The sequence below is a fragment of the Taudactylus pleione genome, unplaced genomic scaffold (genome assembly GCF_031769625.1).
Source record: "Taudactylus pleione unplaced genomic scaffold, aTauple2 ptg000032l, whole genome shotgun sequence".
NCBI classification, from domain to species: Eukaryota; Metazoa; Chordata; class Amphibia; order Anura; family Myobatrachidae; genus Taudactylus; species Taudactylus pleione.
In genome coordinates this window covers 36,405,134-36,417,888 of record NW_028284434.1, presented here as the reverse complement: position 1 = coordinate 36,417,888, position 12,755 = coordinate 36,405,134, and the positions used below count along the sequence as shown (strand labels likewise).

General features: G+C 45.2%; 1 protein-coding gene across 3 annotated transcripts in view; it reads left to right on the top strand.

Moving 5' to 3' along the window:
- MICALL2 (MICAL like 2) overlaps positions 1-12,755 on the top strand; it is a 78,427-nt gene that overhangs the window by 24,341 nt on the left and 41,331 nt on the right. For all 3 annotated transcript variants that reach the window (XM_088452022.1, XM_088452020.1, XM_088452021.1), the window contains exons 3-5: positions 1,044-1,092; positions 2,000-2,141; positions 8,767-8,927. In XM_088452022.1, the coding sequence (XP_088308148.1) occupies positions 1,044-1,092; positions 2,000-2,141; positions 8,767-8,927 (352 nt within the window). The remainder of the gene's footprint in view (positions 1-1,043; positions 1,093-1,999; positions 2,142-8,766; positions 8,928-12,755) is intronic.

The window sequence follows — 12,755 nt, the reverse complement described above, 5'->3', positions numbered from 1 at the left end:
GATCAGTGAAATCCAGCCTGTTGGACAGAATCCTGCCACTCTTTGGTCGGAATCGGCAATCCGTGACCCCCCGTACAGTACATTGCCGATTTTTTTTTTTTTTACATTTTTTTTATTTACACAATCATCTGCGAAATGTAGAATTGCCCCTACTGATTGCTGATGTATGGGCCCCATAAGTTTTATTACAACCAAAAAAGCTTGTCTTTAGTTTTTTTATTATCCATTGTACTATATGTTTATAATGATATATATTTATCTAAAGGTGGAGGGGCCAGCTGTTTGCACATGATATTTAAATGTATATGAACTAAAATGTATGTGCTGTTGTGTTAAGCCTTTGATTTCATCAGGGATCTTCTCATTTTGAAGTTATGGGATTCTCTAAAGGGAAAACTGACATGTGGAAACACTGGATGAGTTATCAGTGAATTCTGGATTTTGCCTAACTAAAGTCCGCCATGTTTTATTATGCTGCTTCAGTCTTCCTAGTTGAGAAACTTGTTCCTCCCGGCACCTACAATTCCAATGAAAGCTCATGAAACGACCAACTGTTAATGCAGCTGATCTCTCCAGGCATATGCTCTCATTTCCAGTAGAGCCGTCCCTCACCAGTTTGATGCCCGAGGGAAGATTTTAGCTGTTGTCCCTTAAACGATTTGATGGTGCGCCACTGTGACTGTTAGGTGCTCCCACCCCCTGGAGCAATAGTACCCTAGGCATTCACTATATGGCCTACGCCCAGGACTGGCTCTGATAACCTGACTGTGTGCCTAGGAGCATTAAGGGTACTGTAGGCATTGGGAGGGTTGGGATCCTTCAAAAGACCACAGGTTTCTCGGGCATGGTACACTGCATCATTACTTATTGGGGATTAAGGAATTATTGTTTTAAAGTAACAAAAGTGTGGATTATTATTTTTTTTTTTTAAATAAAAGAACCCCTTTATTCCATAGTTCTACATTAATGCAATAGGAGACCTTATTTGTAGCTCACCATGTATATTTTAAACCTAATGGACATTTCCTTTTACTTCATTTCAGCAATTTCAACTCTCTTAGTAAGGAGAATGTCTATGAGAATAACCACTTGGTAAGTTGTCCTTATTCTTGTCCGAATCACCAGTCTGCATACTGTAATGTCCAAGGATATAAAATAGGCCTCTTTACATGTTAGATTTTCTTGGATTTTCCCTGTACTCTTTATTCTAAAGCTAGTAAGTATCTCATAATTGAGGAACATTTACTTATAAGCTAAGTTTCTTGAAATCGCCTCACTTTGTGTCTTTGAGTCAAGTATTCCAAATATTTAGTGTGTTCTTGTTTTTCAAATCTTATTACTGCTGCACTCCCAAAATGTTTCTGTGTATGGGCGTGTAACCGTAGCTAAAACTTCCCTTCTGGAACTGCTCCATACATTTTCCAGGTCTAACAGAGTCATTATGTCATGATAACCTTGCTTGGCCAAAGTAAAGTTAATCATCTAGATACACCTAATCCATATTTAGGATTCAACTGGATGCTCCTTAGTTTTTTTTTTTACTAAAAATTAAGTCAAGCACTAAACTGAATCAGACTGCTAATTCTCACATTAAGATGAAGAATCCTAATGATAAAATCTAAATGTCTTTGCCCCTCAAAGTTCTAACTCCTGCATGTGTGACATGATTATACATTTCTGTGTGTAATAAATATATATTACACACCTATACTGTGCAAGAACCTATAATCTGACAGCTAGGTTTAATAATATGTATTGAGAAGAGTTTAGCATAATTTACATATTTGTTAACCACTAATTAATGGCGTCTCATTTATTGATAAGGCTATAGTGCGCTGTTTATTGAGCTCTTACTTGGTTAATGTCTTTACACAGCAGGCTGATTGACGTCCATTCTCCAGCTGTCTGTGTAGTAAAGAACAGGCCTAGTAACGGCAGTCTCATTGTTCTTGTAATTCAATGTGTCCCATGAGTCCTTTGCTGTCTCTCCATACTGCAGGCTTTCCGTGTTGCCGAGGAACAGCTGGGGATTCCGGCTCTACTCGATGCTGAGGATATGGTCATACTACGTGTCCCAGACCGGCTCAGCATCTTAACTTACGTGTCCCAATATTATAACTACTTCCACGGGCGGTCGCCGAGTGAGTAACCCGCTTTATTATTTTGAATGTACATTATTTTTAGGATACCTTTTTATGTGTATATCAACATTGGACCTTTATTATTACATATGTATACACTATTATGCTTATTTTTACATAGTTCTAGATATGCAGAGAACACTGTATAATTATATATTTTTTTAGACTTTAATAAATGCAGAATTCTGTAAAACTGAAAATTCATGCGCAAATAGCATCAGCCAATGTGGTTATTTCAATTGAATTAGGCACACCTCTAAACCGGAATTAGCAATCTCTCATCCTGTAGGAATTAAGAGAACAGGGGATCCAGTTGGCCACTGATGTACACGTCGTCTAACTGGAGCAAAGATATTTGCTCCAGTTAGTCGACAGAATTAATTGTTTGATGGTCACACAAAATAACCAGACCTGTATCTGTATAAACACATTATGTACTGTAGAAAGTATGACACATCAGAAAAATAACTCCTGACCTGAAGCAAAGAGCCACCCAAATTGTTAAGTGGAGTGTCATAACTTCACCAGTAATGCACTATTACTTAACTTAAACTGAGTAGCTTTTCCTTCTGGCATTGTGCTCTTGTCAAGGTGAGATTTTTATCCTTGGGATGATGAGAGGGGGAAGGTGATACTTTTGGTTCCTGAAAAAAATAGGTCTTTGTAAGGAATAGGATGTTTTTTTTTTTTTTTTTTTTTTTTATGGTTTGATCATTTATGACTTGGACCACAATAGTTCTCTGCACAACTTGCAAGGCTAATATAAAAACTTGGAAGCAGGTAAAATAGGATAGGATACCCATCTTTCTCATTCAGACTGATTCAGTTCTATGTGATGCTACCTCATATAGCATCACATCTAGTACGGGTGTTCAGATCACCCGTACATATGGTAGTCCAACATCACGTGTATTCCTGCACACCACTGTATGGGGGGGGCGACGCAAAATAAAGTGTAGTTTGAGTGACGTTGTGCCGCCGTTATTGGTGTTCCCACCCCATTTCATGGAACACTCTGGGCATTGTTAAAGTATAACTTGTAATTGAATTGCCCCCATTGAGTCCTGTACTCAAGACATGTACAGTATCTATCTAATCAAGTCTTGTTGGATGAGCATTAGGTCTGGAGTTTAAAAAAAATAAAAATGATATCATCATCCAAAGCTAAAAATGTACCTGTGAGTGGGCTCTGAGAGTCCAAAACCTCCTTATCTGAGGCACACCATTTGCCAGGCCTGATGGAGCCCTCAATGGATCTAATGGCCCATGCGATGCTCCATTCTCCTTTTCCTACTTTTCTTTTCTGAAATAACCTAGCGTTGTGTCAGGGCCCATCTCCCACAGCCTTCCAATCACGGATGAACACAGATTTCGCTTGAGATGGGGACAGGCGCCAGCGCCTGCTCTGCTTGCTTCAGACGGGTTGAATTGGTACCAAAGCACTTTTTCTTTTTTTCCGTATAGAACTATTTGCATTCTAATAGATTGGACAGTGGTACTGATTGTGAGTTGGAATACAGAATTCTTTGTGGCAGCATCTAACATTTCTCTACATCTCTGAAAATTATATTCTGTCATTTATGTTTGTATTGTAGGTTACTATGTGTTATTGAATTATTATCTGAGCGCCAGAGGTGTTTTTTTTGTTTTTACTCATTTATTCATTTTAATTATCTGAAATGTAACTAGTTTTATTACATTAGCCTCCTCTATAATTTTTCAGGTCATAAGTTTATAATAGGCTTGCAGAATATGTTGGTTATTAATAGCTATTAATAATTAAAATTGTAGTGCATTATTAATGTGCCATACAGAGCTGTTTGTGTGCTGCATTGGGGCAGGGTTTTCGGGAGGAGAGGCCGCATGGACCCCCTCCTCTGTGGGAAAGCCCTATCCAGCTGAAAGGGTATGAAAGGAATCGGTCTCTGGAGAGGATTGTTTTCAATTGTAACCCCTAACACAGAGGGGAAGAGACAGTCTCCCAAAGCGCAGTGGTGAGAGGAATGTGGCTGCTGCTGACAACTGACCCCTAGGCCCGACCTCCTGCTTTTATAGACATAAAAATTGTACACAAGGAAACTGCCACAAAAAAGACCCCCACATTATTTAAAGCCACTGGACTCTGACTAAAAGCTGTACTGTCATCTATAGTTTTCCAGAGGGGACTTGAGCAATGACAAAAACTTGTGGCTGAATTTAACAGCCTGGTACGTTGCTGTAGAGATAAATATGTTACAGGCCTTGAAACAAAGTGCTAAATAGTTAAGACATTTGGAACATGCTGTAACTCAGCAGTGTATGTAGAAGTCACCGTTCCCCTCGTTTGATTTAATTATCCTTGGAAAAGTCCCACAGAGTTCAGCATTTGCGGGAAATCCCAGGCGCTGGAAATGTTTACGCGTCTAACTAGTAATGTGTCCGTCATACAAGCCTCAGTGGTGAAACATGTATATGTGGTTTCAGAGTTTCTGCCTCTGTTATAGTGCTGTCCTGTTTATACAGGCAAGGCAAAACATTTGGAGACTTAAGTTAATAATAAAACTATTAATAATCTTGGTGGGGGGGGGGTCAAAAAAGGAGTTTTTAAATTCCAATTCTTTTTTTTTTTTTCCCATGTGTGTATTCTCACCCCCGGCTGAGGACGATCGGTCCGGCATCCTCTCAGCATTCCGGTGTCAGGATTGACATAGGCGTCGGTATTTCAACGCCTACGTTAAATCCCTTGCCAGGATTCCAGTGTCGGAATTGAGACCGGCGGCCACATAACTGCATCCCTAACATTTGCACACCTTGATGCAAACGACTTAAACAATTAAATGGATTAAGCAGAATAAGTTACAGTGAGCAGGTGGTGGGGATATTGCTGCAGGTTTATCAGTGCAGTCCCATTGTAGCACACACATAATATAAAGGGAAAAAAAGACCTGTACTTACAGGGGTAATGTCAGTCCGGTTCGGCAGAGTTATTACATGTTATAAAGGAAGATGTCTTCGGTAATTGCTGCAGTTAATCAGAGCTGGACCATCCATAAGGCATCCAAGGCTCCAGCCTAGGGACCCAGCGGGAACTGAGGCACCTGATGATTACAATAACATGTATTTATGTGTTTGTTTTATTTACCATACACTAGGAGAGGGAAAGTGGGCCCAAATTCAGTATCATGCCTAGGGCCCCGTTAGTCAGACTCTGATGTTAATTCCTGTGTTGTTTACAACCTGTGGCCATGTGCTTGATTGGTGATGGTGTAAACACACCAGTGGGGTAGGTCAGTGATGTGCGGGGAGGCCAATGACTGGGGAGGCACACATGGAAATGGGTCTGAATGCTGGAAGCCTGACTCACCCCCTACCCACTCTAACTCTCCCCTCGCTACACTAAGCTTTAATGTCCAATGATTTATCTATCTGCATCACTGTGTCTACTCTTACTGCTGAGCTCCGATCTCTAAACAGTTCAGTGCACTTCCTGGTCAGATGACACATTCAAGGTGTCAATCAGTGCTCAAGGCATGCCCCCCATACTCAGAGGCATGCCTCTATTAACACTCTTTCTGTGCAGCTTACTGCCCATGGTGTGGCATCGCCCCCAGCTCTGCAAGCCGTGTCTGACTATACAGAAGCGAGGCTGAGCTGTTGCTGCCTCATCTTTTGTCTCCCTGCAGTCCCAGGAAGCTCCACAAAGCTGGTGGGTTTTAACAAAGATGTTTATAAGTTATAAATATCTTATTTGTATTTTTCTAATAATTTTTATAGCAAATCTCAGGAGTATGACAGGGGAGGCTCTGCCTCTCCTGCCTGCACGTCCCTGGGGTAGGTATGTCAACCTTAAATGTTGATGATTTTTATGTCAACATGTAAATCCACATTAACCCTTAAATTCTAATAAACCGCTAACTAAACTAAAGTGGTTACAATAAAACCGCAAGTGCGATTACGGACGCAGGTCGCCTGATTGTTTAGTATTGTGCGTGCACATAAGCCGCACTGCACAGTGATCGCACTGCAACTACAGACGCACAGAGGAATCCATTGCAAAGTGGCTGACGGGGGAGTGGGGGGGGGGGTCGGAAGAACGCAGGCATGTCTTTTCAATTAAATGGCGTTTACTGGGCGTGCATAAATTAGCCACTGCGACTGCAAACGCACATGAGAGCTCAAAGTGTGCCTGTAGACTTGCAGTGTCTGTGGCTGGTCAGATCTTCTGCAAATACTGCTTGACTACCCGGTGTGCATCGACTATACCGATGTCTACGCAGAAGAGCGACATTGGACAGATCAAGCAGTAGTTGGCGTCTTTATGGCGGCTGAGCTTTGGCAAGCTTTAGCATATATTCGTAGCTGCGTTCCAGATAGCAGAACTGTCCTCACCGCTACATTGCGAAACCATTATTAATAGAGCTAATAGAATGCTTTAAAACTACCTTCAACTATCAGAACTTTAGGTTCCTAAACTATACTATACATTTTTAGTATGTGTCAATAAATATATAAATATATATATATATATATATATATTTATATATATTGAGAGAGATCATATAGAGTGCATTGGATGACTTTCTCAGCCTGTCCTCTCTAGGGAGATCTACTACTTGAGGAGGGTGTGTTTTAATAAAATGTTTTCATTGCATGGAGTCCTTCTTTTAATGACACAGAGAAACTGATGAGGAGAATGTAGTAAAAAAATAAGTATATGTTGGGTTTGGCGTGCCAGCATTTACCCCATGTGACAAATACAAAACCGTTAATCTCCGTTATGGTGAAAAGATGTAGTAGGATTTATTTTGTTCTTCCTGCCCCTAATGTACAGATGTGTCCATATACATCTATCCTCCATGCGCTACAAGTCTCGCCACACAACGCGTGCCTCGGTAGCGCTGAGCGTCTTTCATGCGACTTTTTACCTTCAAATGCATCTTATTCACACAGTGATGCGAATAGCTAGCACAAGCAGCTTCTGCTGATTAAAATGATATGCAGCATGCCTATGTTCTCTGTGCAACTGCGGCGTATCTGCATGCTAAACACTACATTACAGTGTTACAGCCGCTGACACTGTAACGTAGCATTTCACATGCAGATACACCCACAATCAGACACAGAACATAGGCATGCTGCATATCATTTTAATCAGCAGAAGCTGCTTGTGCTAGTTATTCGCATCACTGTGTGAATAAGACTCATTTGAAGGTAAAAAGTCACATGGTATGGCTGTTTAACATGCATGAGGACACATCTGTAGCAGTGTGATAACGTACCTGGGCCTGAGAATACTAAACTCTGCTTTGAAGCTGTCTAAAGTGACAGTAAAATGGATTGCCATTCCTCTTTGCTGTTTTGCTGCTTTTCTACGCTTCTGTCTTGTTTGTTTGCATGTTATCCCTCTCATTTGTGCTCTGGATTGAGATGTGTGTTTCTCAGAAGTGAAATATTTCCAGAATAAATAAAAAAGGTTGGCTGAGATCCTGCCCTAAACCTGCCATGGAGGGAGTTTGAACATGTTCTTGTTAGTTCCTCTAAAGGAATAAAAAAAATATATAAAGACACTCTCATTAATTTGTCCCTTTTTTTTTGTTGACTTGTCCATTGGGTAATAAAGAATAGAGCATTTGCTCTCAGCCACAAGCTGTGTGTGTGCTGTAATAAGTCTGGGGAGTAATTGAATTATCCTTGTTAGTGGGTCACTGGTTAGCACAGCATAAATAAATACAATTGCTATGTATTCCAGCTAAGGAACAAGGATATATTGCCTGCATTGTGCACATTAATGGAACTTTATTTGCTTAGAAAATGCCAAAAGGCGTGATACCCAAATACGTCCAAGACAGCTAGGTTATATATTAACACAAAGCAAACGTGGAATAATGCACAGCAACCGAGCAACAATTAGAATTGGATGATCTAGCGCATGATGACGATGAAATACAAATTCTGGTTTCTGTGGGTTACTGCACTTTGCATGGCTGATTTCTGAGTCCAGTCTCTTGGTATGGACACACAAGCGAGTTGTAGCATGCATCGCATGTGCAGAAGTAAATATACCCATTTTTGCATATCTCCGACCAATTCTCAGCAGGGTGGATCTTTGATGGATCTCAGGGGACATTTATCAAATCTTGGAGAGAGATAAAGTACAAACCAATCAACTGCTGACTAGCAATTTACAGACTGATTGGTTGGTGCTTTATCCATCTCCACTTTCTTGCTCTCTCTCTAAGATTTGATAAATCTCAGCCTTAGCGTGAAATGGGAATTCCGGGGCGGGAACTGGCCGGCATGGAACTGTGCCGTGTTATGTGAGTGTAACGGGAGTATCGTGGGTGCTCGAGTTCCGTGCTAGGCTAAGTCCTCTGTACAGAGAAGGGAAGCCTGTTTCGGGCGGATCTCTGTACTAACGTGACGGGAACACAGTGAACTTGAGCAGCTTCCAGCTTGGAGCCGCACGGATCCTCATGTTAGCCCTACGGAAACTCACATTAACAGAAGGTATTAATTCTGGCAGCTGCGGCATCACGCAAATCCAGCCCCTTTGCGTCAGACTGAGAATTGATGACAAATGGAATTCATATATGAAGTTTTTTTTTTCAGATTTTGTTTTGGTAACGCACTTATTTATCTCTTCCAGTTGGAGGCATAGCAGCTGTGAAACGTCCTCCACCAGACACCATTGAGGAGCCAGCTGGAAAGAAGATGACAAACCACATTGCCCCTAGTCCTGAAAGGACACCCATGAAACAGCCGCCACAGAGAGGCCCGGCACCCATTGAAAACGCTCCTGTTAGAGCAGTAAGTCTATTTTTACTCTCTTTATTAACTATGAATAACAGATCCCATCATCCACCCACCACCACCAGCTTGCTGAGGAATATTGGTTCTGTAGTTATTAAATTCTGTCCACCAGAGAATACATAAGTATTTGTAAAGAATTGTTTTTATTTTACATTTTTTAGCACTGTAATGTGATGTAAAGCGTAAGGGGGAGATGTGTCTTGGAGAAAAGTGGAGAGAGAGAAAATACCAACCAGTCAGCTCCTAACTGTCAATTTACAGGCTGTTTGAAAAAATATCAGGAGCTGATTGGTTGGTGCTTTATCTCGCTCCACTTTATCTTGTCAAGCTTTGATACTTCTCCCCCATGTTGCAAATAGCCATGTAAAAATACATAATATAGTACAAATTGATAATGCTGGTAAAAATACATAATATAGCACAAATTGATAATGCTGGTAAAAATACATAATTTCTACTTCAGGGTCCATAGGGTATCCACAGGATACCTTGGGGTATAGGTGTGACGTCAGTCGCAGGGCACCAAAGAGTTAAGCTTTCAGCCTCCCAGGATGCACTAGGTCCCCCTCCTATACCCCGCCCCCAGGCCAAGGCACCTCAGTTTAGTTTGGTGCCCGGCCGGAGTCGGGTGCACCTGTTGGAGTGGGGGCTAGAAGAGCCCCTGAAGCTTTTTCTTCATGCAGCTGTGGCTGCACATCTGGATGAACAGCATGGACAGTCAGTCCTGACGTCCATGCTGTCTTCCCTACACCCCGCCGGTACCAGAACGCCGGTACTGATCCGGGGATGCTGGTGGGCGTCTGGGGTCACAGCTAGCGGTGACCCCAGATGCTCCGGACCATGGCCGGATTCAAGGGGGACAGAGGTAAGCAGCGGGGTCCCGCGGTGGGTCCCCGCTGATCACATGGTCCTAAGTCCCCAGGCAGGGGGCTCCCTGGGGACTGGCTGCAGCGTGGAGCCAGGCGACCAACCTGCGCTTCCACTACCCCCTGGGACAGCGGACCGCAGCAGAGCGGTAGCGCTGCGGCGTCCCAGGGGTTAAATGCATGCCAGGGGAGCGCGCCTTCCCTGTCTCACAGCCGGCGCCTCCCCCGCTGCACACAGCCCTCTCTGCACTGTGCTGACTGGTCCTGTGTCAGCGCTCCTCCCCCAGGCCAGCTTCTCTCTGCTCCTCGGCGGCCATCTTCTCTGCAACGCATGGTGAACGCTGCTGGAAGTCTGGAAGGAAGCATCGTGGTCTGGGTCCCCCCGCATACCTCTCCTCCGCTGTGGCTCAGGTCTGTGTATGCAGCGCTGTGTCCTACCAGGCCCTGTGTCTGTGTAGTTGAGTGATCAGCGCTGTTAGTGCAGGAATTGTTATTTCTCTGCATTGTATGTGACTGTGCTAGCGCTGCCTGTAACTATTCTTCACTAAACTGTCAGCTTTATTACTGTCCCTGTTCTTTCTGCTAAAGCCCTTGCGGTGCGGTGCTGCAGGGTGGTCTCTCGCCTATTTAATACTTAATTGGTGAGAGAGGTCACATACGTGGTGCCATCATGTCTGAAAGTGATTTTCCCCTCCGGCTACAGTGTACCACGTGCAAAGTACCGTTAGCGGAGGGGGAGGGTAGCGCGGAGGGCCTTTGCCGGCAGTGTTGTCCATGGCGCGGCCTATTACGGTTACAGCACCGGTACAGGAGCCGCCCTGGGCTTGTTTCGCTCAGGCGTTAACAGCTTTAGTGGGCCAGTTAGCTCCGCAGCCCGCGTTTACTCCGATGGGTTTGTCCCAGCAGTCTGTGGTGTCGTCACCCATGCAGGGGTTCCCACGACAATTGGTGGTACCCCACAGTCTCCCTATTTCCCCGCTCCCGGGTTCTCAGGAGCCAGCGTGGGTTAACTCCCTGACGAGTTCTTTACAGCACTTGTCGGATGTATTGCAAGGGGAGTCTGTGATGCGGCCTCATAAAAGGCCGGTGGCGTCTCTGTCCGCTCCTTATGAGGATGACGAAGGGACGTCTGATGATGGGGAGATTCTGGATCCTTACGATCAGGAACCTTTCCATACTAAGGACGCTGATGCTAAGTCCAAAGTATATATTCCTGGACTTATTCGGGCGGTCCGCACAGCCTTGGTGATTGAGGACGAAGTTCCCCCAGCGGCTAAATCTAAGTATGCCTTTTTCAAAGATGTGAAGGGCGATGCCACAGTCTTTCCTCTTTCGGGTCAGTTGGTGGACCATTTAGAGGAGGCGTGGAAACAACCTGGCAAAAGATACCAGCCGCAGAGACGCCTGGCGGTGGCTTATCCGTTCGCGGATAATTATTTTGCTAAGTGTGAATCCCCTCCACAGGTGGATTCTCACGTGACCCGTCTTGTCCGTAGTGCCACATTGCCGATGCCATCCATGTCCTCCCTTAAGGATGCTACGGACCGCAAGGTAGAAATCTGCCTGAAGTCCGCTTATTCCCTTGCAGGGGGGGCAGCACGGCCGGCTATGGCCATTTGCTGGGTTGCCAGAGCGATGGAGCGCTGGGCGGATTCATTAGAGGCTTCTTTTGAATCCGACTGTCCGGCCGAACAAGCGGAGTTGATTGGCAATCTCCGTGATTCGGCCACCTACATCAACGAGGCGGCTCTAGACATTAGTACTCTGGTGTCTAGAATTTCTTCAGCAGCGGTAGCTGCTCGTCGCACCTTGTGGCTGCGATCCTGGAAGGCGGACGCAGATCCAAGAAAGGTCTGGAAGCGTTGCCGTTTACCGGAGAAGTTCTCTTCGGTCCGGATCTGGATAAGATTGTGGCCACGCTGGCGGCAGCCAAATCTGCTTGTCTCCCGTCGGCCGCTGCTCCTTCTGGTTCTGGACCATCGTCCTTTCGGTCATCTAGGGCCCAGGGCAGGCCCAAACCACAGTCGTTTCCTCGACAGGCTGGCCCTAAGAAATCGGGCAAGCCCCGGAAACAGGCATGGAGTACCAGACGTCCGGCCCCCAAGCCAGATGACAAGCCTGCGGCCTGACGGTCCGGGTCTCCCCTTGGGGGATCCCAGGGTGGGAGGCCGCCTGCTGCAGTTCTCCCGGTGTTGGTCGTTCACTACGACAGACACTTGGGTTCTGGAGGTGGTCTCTCACGGGTACGCCCTCTCCTTCCGGCACAGACCCCCGGCTCGATTCTTCACCACGGGTCTACCATCAGACTGGAACAAGGCTACGGAGCTGCGGAAGGTATTGCACACTATGCTCCAGGCTGGAGTTATAGTGCCTGTTCCATTCTCCCAGAGGGGCCAGGGTTTCTATTCAAATCTATTTTTGGTACAGAAACCCAATGGGTCATATCGTCCGATTCTCAACCTCAAAGCACTCAACAAGTCTTTGCGGGTCCCGAAGTTTCGGATGGAGACCCTACGGTCCATCATTCTGGCGCTGGAACCTGGGGACTACATGGTGTCATTGGACATACAGGACGCTATGGCGGTCATGGCGGCTTCTCTGCGGCTGCAAGGAGTCCGCATGTTGCCGTACTTGGACGACCTGTTATTGGTGGCAGGATCTCCAGAGCTCCTGTTACACCACTTGGACCTGACCATTGCACTGCTGCAACGGCACGGCTGGCTAATTAACTGGCAGAAGTCCACTCTAATCCCGTCTCGGAGGATTCTGCATCTTGGAGCCTTATTGGACTCGGGACAGCAAAGGATCTTCGTGACGGAGGACAAGATCTCTGCTTTACAGTCAAGGGTGCGCAGTTGTCTGCACAGCCGCCGGGTGTCCTTACACTCGGCGATGAGGTTACTGGGCTCCATGGTGTCGGTGTTCGACATGGTGGAATACGCCCAGTTTCACTCTAGAC